The sequence below is a fragment of the Protomyctophum bolini genome (assembly GCF_963924005.1).
Source record: "Protomyctophum bolini genome assembly, chromosome: 5".
In the NCBI taxonomy this organism is placed as follows: domain Eukaryota; kingdom Metazoa; phylum Chordata; class Actinopteri; order Myctophiformes; family Myctophidae; genus Protomyctophum; species Protomyctophum bolini.
This window is the reverse complement of record NC_137866.1, coordinates 46886847-46907318: the sequence shown is the minus strand read 5'-3', so window position 1 is coordinate 46907318 and position 20472 is coordinate 46886847. Positions and strand designations below refer to the sequence as shown.

Sequence of the window (20472 nt, the reverse complement as noted above, 5' to 3'; positions counted from 1 at the left end):
TGAATCGCAATGCATTTTTCCCATAGGCTTTTCTCAAAGTATTTATTTAAAGACGGTTACGCCGCGGACAAAGCCAACTCGGATCGTGACAAATCATGACAATGAACACTATATTTTGGGCCGATCGAATCATTAGAAAGAAGAAAATAAAGGCAGGAGACAACACTATATTTGTTTTGTTTTTCGTCTTATAAATTATTTGATCGGCCCAAAACACTGTGTTCATTGTCATGATTTGTCACGATCCGAGTTGGCTTTGTCAACCGTCTTTAAATAAATACTTTAAGAAAAGCCTATGGGGAAAATGCATTGCGATTCATTTCCTGGGCCACTCGTCGTTCTGAAAGGGGGAGGGACTCTATTTACGCCATCATCATCTACTTATCTGCTATATTTTCACTATTTTGGAGAAGACAAAAAATGAAAAGAAAAAAATATATATCGGAAAAGAAATGGAAATCTTTTAAAACCTATATAATGACATTTACCAAAATAGTTGAAAGTTGAAAGTGGTTAACCCATTTTGGCCGGGAACCCCTTTTGGTGTTAGCATTATGTTATGCTTTAGCTATTGAAAATATAGCAGATCTACAAGCTCATAGCTACGAGCTTGTAGGTCTGCTATTCTTGAAAAATCGACTGACATAGAAACATAGCTTTTTCAGAAAACTGTCAGGATCTAGAAGACATTTTTAGAATCTGATCTCAGATGCGTCAAAATGGGTTTAAACATTTATTCGATCAAATTCACATTTCTGTCTCCTTCCCCATCTCTCTCTCTCTCTCTCTCTCTCTCTCTCTCTCTCTCTCTCTCTCTCTCTCTCTCTCTCTCTCTCTCTCTCTCTCTCTGCATCATTCTGACTCACTCTTTCTTGTTTACCCTGCATTCCCCTCCCACACTCTTTCATCCAGAGCTGTTATTCTGACGATGGCGTTTTGAAGGGCAATGCTGTGAGTGCTGTTCTGGTTCAATGCCAAGGTGCAGCGAACCTGCCAAAAGGAACCAATAGAAAGTCTAGCATTATTATCACCATTGCCTATACTCACATGCGATGTGAGTATAGAACATGAAATGTCCAATGCTATGGTCACCTGTTTCCGATCAGTATCTTTGTTTGACGATTTCACTATAGTCAATTATAGAGTTTTTATGTTGTATAAATATGTTGTTTTACAACGTATATCAAAAACAGTAGAAAAAAAAATATATATATCTTTTTTTTAATAATTATTAATTATTAAAATTATAACGGCTTGAACGGGGCCTCCCGATCCTTAAGGCCAGCCCCTGCCAATGGCGGCCTTATATTATGTTCCAATCGTTTCAATTGAAACGGGCCTCCACAGGGGGGGGGTATTTATTTTTAATAACGATTAATTATTAAAATGATGACGTCATGAACGACGGGGGCCTCTCGGATCCTTAAGGCCGCGCCCCCCTGCTTGCGGTGTGGCGTAAAATGTAATCAACTGTGCCAGAACACGTCATTATCAATAGACACAACACGCGCTTTATACTTCCCGGGTTATTTGAAAACATTCAATCACGGGGCTATATAAAAGGCAACTTATCCTTTAAACAACCTCTGTTAGCCCGAAAGCACTCTCTCTCTCTCTCTTAGTCTTTGTACAACATGCACATGAAACCCACCCACCACCACAACGACAAGAACAATGGCAGTATACAAACAAACCTTTAACATGCGGTCCTTCAGTAGCCCGGGACCCCTAATTGAGACAAGTGGGGGTAATTTCCTGGAAGAGCATATAGCCCGAGTGGCGCTATATGGACAGGTATGCCCACGACCTCTGACCCCAAACCAGGCCAAATTCTGACATGAAAGTTGACCCCCGGCCGGCTTGACCCCATGGAGTTGGAAGCCGCCATGAGGCTGCTTTTGTGGCCCTTTCCCACGTCGACCCCGGGCCGGTGGGCCTTTGATGTCCGTCCTGCAGGCTTTTCCCAAGACCCTCGGCGGTTATAAGACCTTTGGGGTGAGAGACTATACCTGACAAGAGAGGTCAGGCCACACTGGTGGATGGATATTAACCCACCCGCCATGCTCCCCTCTTCCGTCTTCCTCTTAGACACCTCTAAAAATAATTATTCTACCCCCCCCCCCCCCCAAACCCCCCAACCACCACCACCCCACCCCTACCTACACCCCCCCCCCCACACACACACACACACACACACACACACACACACACACACACTCTCACACATGCACATGCTGCTGTCCTTATTTGGGGGGCCTTTAGAAGACAACGCCCCTTCATTAATTTGAAAGCATGACAGATAGTGTCAGGATCCATGTGTCACACTTACTTTAACGGTGCACAGGCGCTGTGCGTGCATGCGTGCATGTGCGCATGCATGCATGCATTCATGCGTGCACACACATACGTGTGTTTTGTTTTGTGCATGATGTGTGTGTGTGTGTGTGTGTGTGTGTGTGTGTGTGTGTGTGTGTGTATCGGCACGGGGTGGTCCAGGCTATATAGTGACTTCCAGGTCCTGCATGCGTCCTCACAAAAGGGCAGCTGCCTGTCGACCCCCATAACTTTCGCTGCACATTACATGTTTATGCAGTGCAGTGAGTGAAGAGTGAGAGTGCTGAAATAGCCTGTGAGGTAATGACCGGTAACATAACATAACAGCACGAAACAAGAGAGTATATATACAAGTGGTACAGAGGTAGAAGTATTGGAAAATGAAAATACTCAATTCAAACAACGGCGCTTCAAAATTGTACACACATAAGCACAATAGTACTTGAGTAAATTACTTCCCCCCCCCCCCCCCCCTTCCAATGCTGACAACCCAATCGACATAATAGCTCACATGGGCAGTTTGTGTGTATAAGCGGGTCTGGTCTGTCTGTCTGCTCCGGCCTCCTCCTCCTGCTGAGCTGCGGGGGTCTCTCTTTTACGACCCTCCTCTAATAGCGGGCTAATCTTTGTCAATCACTGTCAGGGCGCGTCCAGCAGCGGACACACGAGACACCTGGCTTCAATCCAATTCTTTGCAGGCCTCGCCGCCCATCATCACACATCGTCGAGTAGCCTACGACAGGGGGATGCCAAAGGAGAGGAGAAAAAAAAAAAACCTGAGTGTCAATATCATTTTGGAGAGAGAAGTTGACACCCCAGGAGTTTGCAGTGTGTACTTGTGTAGAGACGTTTCAGTGCTTTATTGTCAGAGGACGCACGCACACGCGCACACGCGCACGCACGCACGCACACACGCACGCACGCACGCACGCACGCGCGCGCGCACACACACACACACACACACACACACACACACACACACACACACACACAAAACATAACTTAAAAAAAAAAATGACTTAAAAAGAAAAAACTTTAACTTAAATAACTTAAAGAAAACAACAACCCAAAAAACAACAACAAAAAACATGCACGCACACATACACACTAAAAAAATAACTTACAAAAACGTAACTTAAAAAAAACACTTACAAAAAAAGGAGAACTTAAAAAGAACCTTAAGAATGTATGTAATTTATTCAAATTGTTGTTATTGCAATTTCCTCGGGTTTCCGAGGCTAGTGTCGAAGTGTCCAAGACTCTGAACACCTAATTGTTCCCAATGTGCAGGTTGCAGTGCCTTGCATGGTTTCCCCCGGCATCGGTGTGCGAATGTGTGTGTGAAATGTAAATAGTGAATGTAATGCACAATCCAACATTGCCAAAGCAGAAGTGGACAATTCAAAATAGAAACAATGTATTTACAAATAAATATTGGATATAAATAGGAATTAAATAAAGGTGTAGACAGAGTTGTGTTTTATTAGCACTTTGGGTAATACTATATCTTGTGAAACTATAAAAAGATTGTGCATTTTCTGTCAGAGATAGTTATACAATATATACATCCATATAGAATACGTTAGCTGAGCTTTATACTTTTGATAAACAGTGTACACATTATGGTTTGTATTCCATTACGGTGCTTGTATTCCATTTGACATCCTTCTCCTGTCACAGCAGGCTCACAAATATCACTGCTGTGTTTACTGTTTACACATTGTTGTACTTCACCCAACAGATATGGGAGTTTTTTTTTGTCATTAGTCATGTTTTCAAACTCTCTTTGGGTGATTGTAATCCGTGGAAAGTATATGTCTCTGATGTCTTGTATGGATGTATTTACTATTTCTACATCCAAAACCTGGTCAAGCCTACACAAGTTCTCCTCCCCGCTCGGGCTAATTGTTTTCCCAACCACTTAATACAGAGTGGCAGCAGGTGGGATCTAGAGACAGCTGGCGAGGTGATTGGCTGCCCCCTTCATGATTGATGGGTGAACAAGTGTTTTAAGTGCAGACAAGTGGCTAAGCCTTTTTTTTTTTTTTTTTTACGATATACCATGAGAGAGAGGGAGAGAGAGAGGCAGGCGCTCTGAAACGAAATGACAGTTTGTGCAGTTCATTGGAAGTAAAAGAGGCTTCGGGTCAAACAAGAGGGCGGGGGAAGGGTGTTTGGTTGGTTCATGTGTCATGGAGGAAATGTCAAAACATTGTTATCAAGGGTGGAGTTGGAGTAACATGTCTAGGGTGTATTTGGAGGTCATGAAAGATAACTTGGCTCAGAGGAAGAGTTAGCAAGTAACATTTTGCACAAAGAGTTAATTGGCATATCTAAATCAAATTAGTGCCTGGACAATCCAGAGTGCATTAATTGCACATTTAAGCTCGGTATGTTGTATTGAAAAAATGTTACGCTCAGAAATGTGTTACCGTGTGGATGGGAAAATTAATTATTGCAATGTTTATGTCAGTCCAATTATTCACAGTGGCGGGAGGCCATGAGATGAGGGCTTTAACTGGAATAGCCCTATACTACTACAGTTCTCGTAAAATGTTACCCAACACTCTGATCCGAGCAATATATAGGGCGGCAACGACGTTGTGACACCTTCTTGTGAGAGCGGGCTCGTATTTATCCACAAAGAGGAAGTGATTCGTAGAACTTTTAAGTGTTATGTAAGCCCAAATCCTGTCCTCTCTTGCACTTGCTGCAGCTCGCTGCATGTCATGTATACAGTGTAGTATAGCTATAGGGCCTATATTTTATGTCAAATGGTTGTCAAACGCGATCATGTCGATTTGTCAATGTTGACAAATCTTCTCTTAAAGTCTTTAGTGTATAGATAGATAGATAGATAGAGTTTTTATTAAAGTGTCCTACATCATAAGATGCCCAGCCCACACGGGCTTACAAGACACTCACAAAAATGTAGGCCTACAAAATATACACAAATAGACAGTTACTCATGGATACATCGTTCTCCAACGTAACTGCCGTGCTTTCTCTATAAATGGCTCGGTGGTTATTATGGGTGCACCGTCCGTGACAATATCACATGAAATGTATAGGTGTACAGTTTACAGGGGCACGAGATCTGCACACACAATAATCTGTGGGACCTGCGGACATAAAGATTAACGAAGTTCAGGAAGAGTAGTACATGCAGGGGATATATATCGCCTCAGGAGGGGAACGGGGTTCGTTCGGAGATTGGACTGAGTAGAGCAGCTGGCGGGGGATGTCTCCCATGCATGCAGCAGGCATCCGAAACCTGTGCAAACTATTAAAAGATGGCTGAGCAACACCGGCAGTGCTTTTGGCAGATGGGGGGGGGGGGCTGTAGGGTCATTTGAGAGCCCTGCTGATCATGCAGAGAGGGATATCTGCAGCACTCTGACAAGTGCGGTCATTGGCCTGCATGGCATTACGTATAGCCTAGCTAGTCCTCCACTCACTTGTCACACTCTCCCTTTGGACCATGTATACGTGTCTCCACTTTCACGTGCCTCGCCCCTTTGGCCCGTACAGGGAGGGAGGGCACCCACCCACCAAACATTATCTTCTCCCTTGTTGCGTATTGCAAGCTATATACAACTGCAAGCTATATAGACCTATATATAGCTCTGTTCCATATAGCTCTAATGCCTTTGCATTATAGAGCTATAATATGCTATATATACTCTCGTCTCCCCATGCGCTCGCATGACATGCAGACCGGCCTTTCGACGGTATAGCAAATTATGAAAATAACGTTTTCGCTACTCGCCAATACACAAAGGCATGCTTGTGTTATTAGAAAGCCTATATACTTTCCACGGTGGACGTACTCTGAGCCCCCGGCCACCACACGTATATAAAATGCACTTTTTGGCCAGAAAGGGTTTTTTTTTTTTCCTCACTGGAAGGAAAAATCTTGTCTATGGGGTTTTTCTCTTGGCAATATCAGTAGAGGGTGGAGTATAACTAAAAGAAATGTCTTCCGGTGAAAAGAAAATCAAGTTTCTGGCCAAAAAGTGTGCGGTCCACGACAGAAAGTATCACACTACCTCTACTAATGAGTGCATTAAACACCTGGCAGAACCCCAAATACAATTAATGTTGAACTGGCATTTCACTCTGACTGAATTTGAGAAGAAAATTAGTCAGATACTCTGACTAATTTGACTAAATTAGTCAGATACTCTGACTAATTTGACTAAATTAGTCAGATACTCTGACTAATTTGAAACTAATTTCAAACGGAAGCAGGTAAACGTGAGTAAATACTCTAAGCCATGCCTGACTCCTATAGGCGTGTACCGGTATTTGAAGAGAGAAAGCTCAAGACAATGCACATAAAATCCTAAGTGTTATAATTAACCGGCACTTGGGATTTTACAGTGTGGCAAATGAAAGACAAACACAGCAACCGGTATGTGTGTGTGTGGGTGCTTTATTTTACATGTTTGTATACGCTGCATAAATGTATACAGTATAGGCTGGCTGGCTATCCCTCATCATGTGGATTTTGCCCATTTCTACCCTTAACCCATTCTGGGTGGGAACCAAAAAAGGTGTTATGCTTTAGCTATTTTTTTGAAAAATCGAAGAACGACTGACATAGAAACATAGCTTTTTCAGAAAACTGGTCAGGATGGGCCCCTTCCTTGCACTAGTAAATGACTTGCAGTTCCAAGCAATTCCAGATTGAAGGAGATTAAACCTGGATTTGAGCATGCTACTACTGTAGATTCCCGACGCAGCTGGGTTGTTCAGTATATTTATTATTAGGAGCCATGTGTGGATGCACTACCACGTCGATTATGTTTTGGGTGACCAATGACCAAGCCATGTTGTCTTGTCTTGTCTTGTCTTGTCTTGTCGTACGTTTGTCTTGTTTTTGTTTTAAAACTTGACTCAGGTTATGTGGTTTGTATTCCATGTTAGCATAGGACTATGCAACTTTTTATTTTATTTTCTTATTTTTATTTTATGCTACCACAATATTTTGTATACGGACTCACAATATTTTGTTATATTTTATACGTTTCATATGGGTGTGTCACATATGTCTTTTGATTTACTGTATACCCTGGATCTTGAATAAACAAAAAAGTGAAAAAAAAAAAAAAGAAAACTGGTCAGGATGTAGAAGACAGAATCTGATCTCAGGTCAAAATGAACAGGTATATGTGGCAATATCACTTTCTTTTTCTTGTTCACTCCAGAGTCAGCACACCCTCAAGCCTCATATGGCTGTTAGCATGTATATTCTGAGGGAGTATAGTTACCCAGTGTGGCTCTGGAACATGGCTGTCTAATGTTTTCACTTCATTATCTGTTATCCACTGTTGTGCTATTATTATTATTATTATTATTATCGTTTTTTCTTTGTATTCTTTTGTCGTTAAGCACTTTGTGACCTTGTTCTTGCTATATGAATAAAGCTTTATTGTTATTAGCGCAGAGGCAAATTGCAAAAGCTATACAAAAAGAAAGCACGCCGGTATTGCCTTATAGACAGTTTTGGGGTTTGCATGCAGCAAAACTGTGGCAGATGAAAAGCTGCACAATAAAAAAAAAAGCAGTTTTAATTATTAAATGCACTGCTGCTGCTGCTGCTGCTGCTGCTGCTGCCGAGAGGACATTTGAAATCCATGTTATCCTTTGATTATTAATCGTCCTCCTTTTAAATGTTGGATGAATGCAGGGAGATGCGGGCATTGGCTGGTATAGCCTATACTGCTGCAACCTGGTCTGGTCGGATCATCATTAGATCATCATTAGCTCTGATCCATATAGCTCTAATGCGTTCTAAATGCAACGCATTATTAGAGCTAGTGGATCATAATTAGTCATATAGTAACGTGCCATTTGTCGAATGAGCATTATGGTATATATAGTTTGTGATTGACCATGAAATAGAAGATTAAAACAAAACATATAACTATATAGGCATGAGTGAGAGAGAGAGAGAAAGAGAGGGAGAGCGGGGCGAGCACTGGCAGGGCACAATTCTCAGTGTTCATTTACTGCAACTCTGAAAAGTTGTACAAAACGGAACCATATGGACCCTTACGTGTCCAATTGACCACTCTTTGGGGTTCGGTTGACACTGAGAATTTGGTGCTGTGCAAGCAATGCCATTCAGACAATAACGCGCGGGAAAAAGAGGGCAGGGGAGGGGAGAGGAGGGGGGGGGGGGGGGGGCAAGAGTAAATGGAAGTCTTTTATGTTCAGGTTCCCACATCCTGTGAGACTATAGGCTGCAAACGCGGGCCACCCAATTTGAAAGAATGACTGGAATGTGCCCATTTTTTTTTCTTCATGCACCGACCGCTTTGGTGTGCAAGCGAGGTTATAGCGGGCGGGGGCTATTGTTAGACAACTCAAATAAAAGTCTTATAGTTCTAGACTCCACTTTAGCCAATAAACAACGCCTGTGTTTAATGTGAGAATGATCAGGTAAATAGAAGGTTTTTTTTGTGTGTTTTTTTTTTTTTAGAAAAGCAAAGGAATGCGCTGATTAACTGCCCCTGGGGGTAAAATACATGTCTCTTCAAGGTCTGCAGTGCGCTCGCTCTGCAGTCTGCACCCAATGTCTATATTATCCCCACTGCATTCCTCAGTGCAGTCAGCAGCAACAGATTTTTTTTTTTTTAAATCAGACAGAACACCGTCCTAGAGCAATATATGGCCATTCGTGCGTTCATAATACTTCACAGAAAATAATAATATTATTGTATAATGCTTCTTGCAAACAGCATATTCTGTTCTATTCTATTCAAACAAGTTAAGTATAAGTACAATACTTTATGAAAGGGCCTACTAAATATAATGTAACCATTGTGCTGCAATTTCCTTTCGGGGAAACAAAAAAATAAAGCACATGATCATAGTTATCCCAGAAGTGACCTAATAATAATGTCCCATGCGGGCTATTGGCTATATTCAAAGTATTCATAATGTTGTCTTCTAGCAGTTCTCTCACTGAGTCAGTTTCCCGCGAAAGGAGGAGGAGGAGGAGGAGGAGGGCAGGCTTGTCTCGGGCCGCCCCCCCCCCCCCCCCCCCCCCCATCGCCCCTCCCCCCCACGCCTTGGCTTTGAATTTGCATCCCAAAAACCCTAGTCATAATTGTCTCCCCCTTTTTTTTTTTTTTTTTTGGCGCGTTTTGATTCCCGCCACGTCTATACACACAGGAGTCTAGCCGGTTACGTTTGTTTTATTTTCATGCTGTGATTGACAGTCAGGGGGGCTGTGCTCTCGCGGTGGATCGTATCTCCGTTCTCATTGGCGTAGAGAGCGGCGGGCGGGAGGACGACCGTGACGTGGGGAGCCAGTAGCGACACCCATTTACTATGGCTTATATATTTTTGTCCTTCCCCCCCTTGCCCTTTTCAAAAGAGCCGGTGTCTTTAAGCGACGCGTACAAGCACTCTGTTGTCGTTGTGGGGCCGGACTGTTTATATCTGGATTTCGAAATTATAGCCCCAACTGTTTGAAATCAGCAATAAAAAACAGTTAGGCTATACACGATCAGCGACTATTTTTCTTCTTCTCTGGATCAAAAGAGAGTTTTTCTTAAAGAGACATTCATATCAATCCCGGATGAGTCGAGGAGGATTCCTATACCGCATTTTTTTTTTTTTTTGCTCCTGCAACGTGGCCCGTTCAGCGACGGACTTGAGACGACCCACACACACCGGGAGGAATCCATTCCACGCGAACATTATCGGATTATAACCTCAACAGAAGAATAACGGTGTTTTTATCGTTCTTCTCCTTCCCGCGGATATTATTATTATTATTATTATTATTCTATAACAGAGAGGGGGGATGCTGCTGTCGAAGCTCAATTCATTTGCCCACATCTCGACTGTGGACATGCCGGCGAAGATGCAGCTTCACCCAGGTCAGTTGCGCGCCTGATTCACCGTATAAATATTATTATAATTCAGCGTATATATAGGCTATACTATAACGAACGAAGTGCGCACCGGGGGAAATTGACAAATATACTGTCTACAAACCCCCACAACGCGTGAGATTGGCTTTTTTTTTTTCGTGTAGTGGATCTGTCCTTTTATAAATTATAAAGTATAGGTCTTGTCTTGTTGTCATGGTGGGGGGGCTGCTGCTGTGCTGTGAAGGGCGGCTGAACCCAAAGCCCTCCCGACTGACTGACTGACTGTCTGTCTGTCTGCCTGCCGCTGTTGATTCACCAAAGAGAGGAGCCATTTAAAAATGTAAACACCGCCGTTGTGTTGTAGTAGTAGTTCTTAAAACACGACGGGTTGATTGACCTTGTGTCGTTGTTGTGTTATGTGTATAGTGAAGGAAAGATTGTGTGCCGGAGACTCGACGGCGTTTGGAAAGATCTACCAGGTCGGCGGTGTGCTGGGGAGCGGAGGGTTCGGCACAGTCTACACGGGCACACGGATTTCAGACGGCGCACCGGTTAGTAGCCTATTATTGTTATTTTGTATTATTATTATTAGCCTACTACTACTACTACTAGGACTGTATTGTGTAGAATTTTTTGTGTAGAGATGAAAGCAACGTCTGACATTCTCCCCCCCCCTCCCCATTGCTCATTTCTAGGTCGCCGTGAAGCATGTGGCCAAGGACAGGGTCTCCGAGTGGGGCGAACTGGTGAGGAATTGCGATTTGATTGATGATTACATGTATAGGCTATACTGGAAATGGGCTATGATGGTGATGATTGGCATATGTCGGGTGTTTTAATTAATTTAGTAATTTTTTCCCCCCAGCCTAACGGCTCTCGGGTCCCGATCGAGATCGTGCTGCTGAAGAAGGTCGGCGGGGTGGGTTTCCGCGGCGTGATAAAGATGCTGGACTGGTACGAGAGAGCCGACAGCTTCATCATCGTCATGGAGAGGCCCGAGAACGTCAAGGACCTCTTCGACTTCATCACGGAGAAGGGCGCCCTGCCGGAGGAGCTGGCCCGGAACTTCTTCCGCCAGGTGCTGGAAGCCGTGCGGCACTGCCACAGCTGCGGCGTCGTGCACCGGGACATCAAGGACGAGAACATCCTCATTGACCTCCGGACGGGCGAGATGAAGCTCATCGACTTCGGGTCGGGGGCACTGCTCAAGGACACCGTTTACACAGACTTCGACGGTGAGCCATTAACCTCTAGCTGTGTTCATGTACTTCATACACATAGATAGGCAGGCCCACTGTATAGGGCTACTTGATCTAAGCTTGTGTTTCATTTTATAATGGGGGTATAAAGAGCTATGTAGCATCGTTTACTAGCAGAAAATACACATTTTGTCACTGCATGTTGACATTCCACGGTAGCCCTCTCTGTCGTGTCGACACTATAGGCTTGCGTTTGCGGTGCTCTGGGCGCCCTCTACTGGAGGGAAGCTGCATTTTTACAACTCAAAGTTTGTAAACAAAGTCACATGTCCGCTCCCCCGCCCACACTCACTCACTCACTCCATCTCACACCGCCTGTCACGCGACACGCTCACTGGCACCTGAGCCTACAATACATAATAGACTTAAAGCAAGCATGGAGGATAATCTGAACTGCACTTAAACACATAGACCTAAGACCTGTTACAAATTAATACTTTCATTTGACATTTTTTGAATTTCACATCTTTAGCAAGGATAATCATTTTGTATATTTTTTTCTGGAATACATATTTGAAGTGTCGATTCTTCATTTTCTTTGACGTCTATTAGTGTATCTTGCGCCTTATCAAGGACCGTTTTAACCCATTTCTGGGTGGGAGCATTATGTTATGCTTTAGCTATTGAAAAATAGCAGATCTACAAGCTCGCAGCGCGCCACCGAGTGCCGCGCGACGAGCTCGTAGGTCTGCTATTTAAAAAAAAATAATCAAAGAACGACTGACACACAGAAACATAGCCTTTTTCAAGAAAACTCTCATGGATTCAGAAGACTTTTTTTTTTTATTTTTTTTTTTAAGAATCTGATCTCAGGTCAAAATGGGGGCTTCAACATTATTTTTTTTGCTTATCCATTCCAACAGGCACGAGGGTGTACAGCCCGCCGGAGTGGATCAAGTACCACCGGTACCACGGGCGCTCGGCGACAGTGTGGTCCCTGGGCGTGCTGCTGTACGACATGGTGTGCGGAGACATCCCCTTCGAGCACGACGAGGAGATTGTACGGGGACAGGTTCTGTTCAGGAGGAGAATCTCCACCGGTGAGAGTTTGAACAACAAAACATTCCATGCATATTACCGGATAACAGTGTTGTTTTTGACGGGTGCAGTACTTAGTTTAGACAGTTTTTTGGCTTAGACTAGTCATTAGTCCTATACAACTATACAACCTATCTCAAACCCTCACCCTCAACCTATAACCTCCCACGGGGCGGGTGCAGTACTTAGTTTAGACAGTTTTTTGGCTTAGACTAGTCATTAGTCCTATACAACTACAACCTATCTCAAAACCCTCACCCTCAACCTATAACCTCCCATGGGGCGGGTGCAGTACTTAGTTTAGACAGTTTTTTGGCTTAGACTAGTCATTAGTCCTATACAACTACAACCTATCTCAAAACCCTCACCCTATAAACCTATAACCTCCCACGGGGGCAGCATGCACACCTAAACCTGACCTTAACCCATGTCTAACCAATGACTAGTCTAAACTAAGTATGCACCCCGTTTTTGGCAGTTTCAGTCATATAGTCTCCTGAATAGCTTTCACTTAGTCTTAGTCACATTTAATTTTAGTCACTTGGAATGTATTAGTGTTAGTCTATAGTTTTAGTCGACTGAATGTCATAAGATTTTAGTCGACTAAATCTACGGGTGATTTAGTCGACTGAAATGTATTTTTGCGGGCCTTGTTGTCGTCGTCGTCATAATGCCTTATTTTTACACTTGCTGAAAATAGCCCGATCTGCTATTCTCAGCATGCGACCAAGTGTAACATGACTTATACTGGATCTGTTGTCCACTATATAGTCCCTTCCTAACATTTTAGTCCAGTTTTTGTTTGTTGACGAAATTGTCAGTTATATATTTAGTCTCAGTTTTAGTCACCATAGCACAGTTTCAATTTAGTTTCCATTTAGTTTTCTTCAGTGGAAAAGGGTATAGTCGACGACGAACATTCTTCGTCTTATAGTTTTAAGTCGACGAAAACAACACTGATACACGACGGAATGTCGTTTGCTTAGCGGGGTGTTATAATGGCAATGAAAAACACCCAACGACAACAACGCCTTAATGCTTTAACCCATTCTGAACGGGAACCCATTTTGGTGTTCAGCATCATGTTATGCTTTAGCTATTGAAAAATAGCAGATCTACAAGCTCATAGCGCGCCACCGAGTGGCGCGCTACGAGCTTGTAGGTCTGCTATTTTTTGAAAAATCGAAGAACGACTGACATTTTTAGAATCTGATCTCAGGTCAGAATGGGTTAATCAGACCAGTGTGTGTCCAGTGGAAACCTCGTATGAATCTGATCTCAGGTCAGAATGGGCTCGTGACTCACGTCCCCCCCCTCTCCCTCTCCCTCTGCCTCCTCCAGAGTGCCAGCAGCTGATCAAGTGGTGCCTGGCGTTGCGGCCGGCGGACAGGCCCTCGTTTGAGGACATCGTCAACCAGCCGTGGCTGCAGAACGCTCCCCCCTCCTCCTCCTCCTCCGTGACCACGACGACGTCCCTCTCCTCGTCCACCACGGCGCAGACGACGGATAACAACAAGGCGGGCCCGGAGATAAGGCTACACAGCATCAGCCACGAGTCGCCCGCCTCCTCCGCCTTCTCCTTCTCCAGCACGCCGGCCGCCTTCTTCATCACGCCGGCGGTCACCGCAGTCACCGTGGCCCCGTGAATGTCTATCGTAAAAAAAAAAAAGACCTTGTTTTATGTGGCAAAACTTCAAACGGAAGACTGTATAAAAAGGCCTTTTTTTTTAAGTCAAATCATCGTGGAAAGGGACTAACCCCCCCCCTCCCTCCCTCGCTCCCATCTGAGCCCCAGCTAAAACTTGATTTTTTTTCTTTCACTCATGGATCAGAGTTGATGGACTTTAAAGTCGAGTCTGGACTCTAATTGAGCCACTGATTGAGCCACATGTGACTACTTGTCACTCGCTCGCTCCCAGGGGGGGGGAGGACGTGCTCCACGACGAGGGCCTATGCTGGGTTACGCTGCGCTCCGCTCCGCTCCGGCTATACGCTGCACTCCGCTCTTTCTCTCCGTCTCTTGTAGATGGCGCGAAAAGGGGGCGCAGAGGAGGGGCATGCAGACGACGAGGCAAAGAAGAGGCGTGTCATTTTTTTACAAAAAAAAAAAAGTGCCTTTTTTTTGTGTGATTGTTGTTGGGGGCGAGGGTATATAGGAGGAGACCCTGAAAATACTTGAAAAAGTTTTGTCGTTTTTGTTTTTGTAAGTCTAAATAGTATATTACACACAGCTTTATATCCTGGTTTTTTTGTGTGTTCAGGTTTCCTCCCCGCATAGGCCTAGAGATGCCTAATATGGCACTGCTACTACTACCACTACTACTACTACTACTACGCCTCCTACTCCAATGTCAATAGCAACGACACAACCTCATGGCGGCACCCTGTTGTGCAAACAGAAACGTCTGAAATATTATTATAACACTGGACTTACCTCACCTCTCCTATATACGACGCCACAAACGCCTCCTTTTTTTTCCTATATACGACTATAACCGGCTCCGCCTTTCTCCTCCGGTGTCGAAACTGTATACACACACACACACACACACACACAAACGCATGCTTAGGCACGAAAAACCACTCATTCAACCGTTCACACCCTGAATGCACACGACGCAATGCAACCCCATACACCACCGTACAGAAACACACCTGCTCTTCAAGAGAACTAAACACGACGGAGACATTATTTTTTTAAACTTTCACAGTGCCTCAAAAAGGTCACGATTATAGAGAGGCACAAGAATTGTAAATTGATGATAATAAGAGTATTTATTATTGTTTGCGTGTTCTTATTCTCTCTCTCTCACTCCTAAGAGCTTTTTGTTGTGGAATTATTTATTTATTTATGAGACAAGTTTTTTGGCCGCGACGCGCACGTTTCATTCCACGAGTTATCGAAGGGCCCCCACATAATTATTATTATAAACAAAAGCGATTGAATTGTTGACCATGTATTTATGGATTGAACTTTTAAGAGCAGACGTGTGTATGAACTACGAAATGTAAATAACATTGTAAATAGTCCTTAAAAAAGCACTTCCATTTGAACGTATCTAAAGCATTGAACGTCTACTGATGGTAACTGGTTTTGTTACTGTAACTGTCTGCTGTGAGTGTGAGTGAGGTAAAGATTGAGAGCGAGAGTGTATGTGAATGAAACGAACGAGAGAATTCACCCATAGTTGCATGATTGCGGCTTGGATTCAAATTTTTAGAATTGTAAATTAAGTTAGAAACTATTTTTATACGATTTCAATAAATATTTTTTTAACCTTGACCTTTGACTCATTTGAATTCCTTCAAGTCATAATAACCCTCATGTTTTATAAAGTGTTATATCAACTTAATATTAATCCATTCTGTGAGGGGAACCCCTTTCGGTGTTTCAAGAATTTTGTTATACTTTAGCTGTTGAAAAATAGCAGATCTACAAGCTCATAGCGCGGCACCGAGTGCCACGCCACTAGCTTGTAGGTCTGCTATTTTTGAAAAATCTTGAAAATGTGTCTCAAATCTTTGAATATATATTCTTTCAGAGCGAACGTTTTTAACTCAAATCTTTGCTTCTGGGGCGGGGGGTCCCTGGAACAACATATTTTCAGATTGATTTCAAAATTGATTTCAAATTGAAATGTAAAACTGTAATTTAGCTATTGAAAAATAGCAGATCTACAAGCTCATAGCGCGCCACAGAGTGTCGCCCTATGAGCTTGTAGATCTGCTATTTTTCAAAAGCTAAATGACATTTTTTACATTTCAATTTTCTTGAAGAAGTATACCTAATAAATTCCAGACTGGGAAACTATAGTTCCTCCCTGATATCAGATTAAGTTTGATTTGTGCAGGAAACCATTAAAATATTACAGTATATGAACAGTGGAAATCTGATTTCCTGTTCCACTGCTCAAAATGTGAAAGGCAGGAGACAGACTTCAGAGATAAAGAGGTCGGAGAAAGAGGAGAGAAGCAAACGACTTAAGAATCAGAAAGGGGTGGGAGGACTCAAAAATAGAATAAAAATAATGCTGCCAGGAGGAAAAATACATTTTGACCATTAGCACTTGGCAAGTGGACTGCGGACTGACCTCATGCTTCCTTCTATGCATGAGGAGTCCAAGCTACTTCTTTTCACCTGACAGGGGGGAGTTTCCCCGGTCGGACGTAGCGCGTTCAAGGAACACGTTATTCCAACCAGTTCCTTTCACCCCTCCATCAGGCGCCCCGGCTGGCCAGGGGGAGGTAGTTTTAGAGACCAGGATTACTGCATGTTTTTTGTGAGGGTACCTACCCTATAGGGGACACGGGGAGAACACAGAAAGGCCCTTTCGCCAACCCCCGCCTCGGGTATGGGCACTGATGACGCGGAGGAGAGAACACACACAACCCCATCGCCCACAGCGTGCCACAGCAGGAATGGAACCCAGGACCTTCTAGCTGTGAGGCGACATCACTACCGACTGTGCCAACCGTGACCCCTCTGTCATTCAGATGTGATTTTGATTGATTTTTCATTAAAGTACAGTATAGTTACAACTTTACCAGGAATTATTGCAATATCGGCAGTAAATGGTTAAAGGCCATGCATTTCAGGGGAACGGTTGCGTGAGCTAGCCTGTAGCCTATACCAACAAACCAGTGATGCTCTGCCTCTTACGGGTTAAAACCCATTCTGACCTGAGATCAGATTCTAAAAAAACGTCTTCTACATCCTGACAGTTTTCTGAAAAAGCTATGTTTCTACGTCAGTGTGGTCCTTGCAGGATTTTTCAAAAATAGCAGACCTATACAAGACCTATATATGCTTTAGCTATACAAAAATAGCAGATCTACAAGCTCGTAGCGCGCCAACGAGTGGCGCGCTACGAGCTTGTAGATCTGCTATTTTTCAATAGCTAAAGCATAACATGACGCTAACACCAAAAGAGGGTTCATGTGGACATGGTGGTGCCCGGCAAGGCTGCAGGCCATCATGGATAATGTCTCCTAGAGAGAGATCACTTGTGCAATTAACCTTATAACCTTATAACCACTTCTTAAGCCTTCATTTCTGTCACATGATCTGCTATTTCTTTTATTTTCGTAATATTGTTTGAGGGGGGGAGGCCCTATAGCTAGCCCCTCCAACGTCTAGCTTTCAAACATGACGTCATCATGTGGGTCTATGGACTTATTATTTTTTTTGCCTTTATTTTATATTTTTTATGGAGGGACAGACAGTATATAGGCTGACAGGAAATGGGGAGAGAGAGATGGGGGGGGGGGAAGACATGCATTAAAAAGGCCGTCGGGATCGGGAGTCGAACCCGCGGCCACACTTGCCAGACTGGATTACCAGCCAAGGTGCCCAGGCAGGCGTCTATGGACTTTTTAATGTTTGTCTTATATTCATGTCCCCGACAGGATTTCGTCTCCTTTTGCATTGTGTCCGTCGCTCTTATATACCATCGTCGTCCACCATTATCAGCTCCTTCCATTTCTCATTCTATACGAGGTGACTTAAGCCTATATACTTTACAGAGAGACAAGTATCTTCATGTTTTACTTCTCCTCCTGTCCTCATTCAACTTCTCCTTATCTCCTCCTCGCAGAGTTGATAACGTAATGGACCTATAGTGTTCTCTATAGTCTAGAGAGCCTGCTGCCCCTCTATCTATAACCCTCGGTAACCCTGCCTTCTCTATCTCCCTAACCCTCTCACATCATGCACTGTCACCACTCGATGGAACCTGAGGTCTCTCTAATCCCCCAGCTCCTTGCTTGTGTAAAGTGAAACCCACGGAGGAGTTGAGTGAACACATCTCAACTGAAAGGATCAAGGGACCTCTCCCACTTTCATTCACTTCCATCAGCCTTTCTCCCTCTCAATAGTCACTGCCATAAGTGGATAACTAGAATAGAACATATAACTTATATTCTCTATTTGGCATTTCTAAGGGGCATATAGATCAATATCGGACTCTTGCTAATGATTAGAGCTTATATAGGGCAATATATATAGTGTCAGCAAAGAAACCCAGCAAATACAGTTCATTACGGGTCAGGGGAAAGGTTTAATATGGATAATGGTTTTTTAGAAAGGCCAGGGTCTAGGTCAGGGTCGTCCCAAGGGTTGTGCCAGAGCTTATAGGTTGGGAAACCTGCACGCACAAACACTCTTTTATTTTATTGACAATAAAAAGAAAGATGTCTGCAACACAATATAGCCTACAGTGAAATACAACAAGAACAACATTAATTCAATTGCACATTCCGTTTCTCAGTCCTATTAGTGACAAACTATCTTCACTGCATTTTCATTTCAAGTATATAACATGGATGGGAAAGAATGAATTGAATATTTGTCAATGGTTTCCTCCATTTACTGTCTCCCTCATTCAATAATCTTTTTTGTAAATCTTAAATCAGCTGTAGTACAGGTGCTTGTATTTAATTTGTCTGTATAGGGATGTATTCTCTATGTTTACATAAAAAGCATCCCCATCCGGTTTCTGAGAGCTGCGTGGCATGTCTAGATGCACTGTCGGCAGCTAGTGTTTTGACACGAACGTCATACAATGAGGCCATTCATGCTCGCGGGCAGGAAGTATATCAAGTTTCAAGTAGACCCGATAATCTAGCAAAAATAAATAGATATACAGTAAATGAAGAAAGTCGGTTAGAATCGCAACAAGGAACTATATATGCGGATCTATATATTGAGTCTGCTTCCTGTGTTCCTATTTTAGATATTAACCCATTCTGACCTGAGATCAGATTCATACGAGGTTTCCACTGGACACACACTGGTCTGATCAACCCATTCTGACCTGAGATCAGATTCTAAAAAATGTCAGTCGTTCTTCGATTTTTCAAAAATAGCAGACCTACAAGCTCGTAGCGCGCCACTCGGTGGCGCGCTATGAGCTTGTAGATCTGCTATTTTTCAATAGCTAAAGCATGACATGATGCCGACACCGAAATGGGTTCCCGGTCAGAATGGGTTAATCTGGCCTGTTAATGCCATCATTGCCCGTGATATTCCTTCTCTTGAGCATATTGAGGAGCTAATCATGCAAACTAGCTTTTAAATGAGAGTCAAATAATAGAGCTGGCTATTTGCATGGGCTGTCGGTGTCAGTGGGTCATTTTTGCCCATAGCTACAGAGTTCATTTGAATGGAGGCTACTTATGTCATTTGTTGAACAATGACTCTAAAAGAAAAGAAAAAGGGACTTCTGTTCGACATTGCATTGGTCCGACCGGATGAAGGTTGGTGAGGGATGCGTTAAAACGACCGGATTAAGGTTGGTGAGGGATGCGTTAAAACGACCGGATTAAGGTTGGTGAGGGATGCGCTAAAACGACCGGATGAAGGTTGTTGAGGGATGCGTTAAGGTTGGTGAGGGAGGGCAGACTTTTGTTCGACATAGCATTGGTTAAGGTTGGTGAGGGATGCGTTAAAACGACCGGATTAAGGTTGGTGAGGGATGCGTCAAGGTTGGTGAGGGATGCGTTAAGGTTGGTGAGGGATGCGTTAAGGTTGGTGAGGGATGCGTTAAGGTTGGTGAGGGATGCGTTAAGGTTGGTGACTGGATTAAGGTTGGTGACTGGATTAAGGTTGGTGACTGGATTAAGGTTGGTGAGGGATGTGCTGCTTCAGTGGGAATTTATGGGTTAGGTTAGGTTGTCGTTCGGACCAATGGTATGTCGGAACCAGGGGGGCAGTCAGACAGATGTTTCGTGAAGCCACTAAGGAAATCGGGACTTCCTGAAAGTTCATATAATGGCCCGTTGTGGCGCTGTCATTGGGCCCAAAAAAAACCATAGCTCCATAGAGGCCCATGTACTTGGGCCCAACTTCACCTAGACTGTATTACCTTAATAAACATGGTCATGAATACGTTCTGCTTCCAGTCACTAGTTTAAAGTCTCATTTATAATGTCATAATATTCTTTTTGGAAAATTA

At 43.5% G+C, this 20472-nt stretch overlaps 1 protein-coding gene across 1 annotated transcript; it reads left to right on the top strand.

Moving 5' to 3' along the window:
- Nucleotides 1-9792: 9792 nt before the first annotated feature.
- LOC308315324 (serine/threonine-protein kinase pim-1-like) lies at nt 9793-15803 on the top strand. The gene is made up of 6 exons (XM_080763258.1): nt 9793-10229; nt 10650-10774; nt 10919-10969; nt 11089-11458; nt 12346-12522; nt 13862-15803. Exons 1-6 carry the CDS (start codon nt 10154-10156, stop codon nt 14164-14166), a joined length of 1104 nt encoding a protein of 367 aa, XP_080619384.1. The 5' UTR covers nt 9793-10153; the 3' UTR covers nt 14167-15803.
- The last annotated feature ends 4669 nt before the right edge of the window (nt 15804-20472 follow it).

Coding starts and splice junctions, on each gene's coding strand:
- LOC308315324 (XM_080763258.1), top strand. CDS start 10,154: ATGCTGCTGTCGAAGCTCAATTCATTTGCCCACATCTCGACTGTGGAC. Junction 10,775..10,918: donor GGATTTCAGACGGCGCACCG/GTTAGTAGCCTA, acceptor GCTCATTTCTAG/GTCGCCGTGAAGCATGTGGC. Junction 11,459..12,345: donor CGTTTACACAGACTTCGACG/GTGAGCCATTAA, acceptor CCATTCCAACAG/GCACGAGGGTGTACAGCCCG.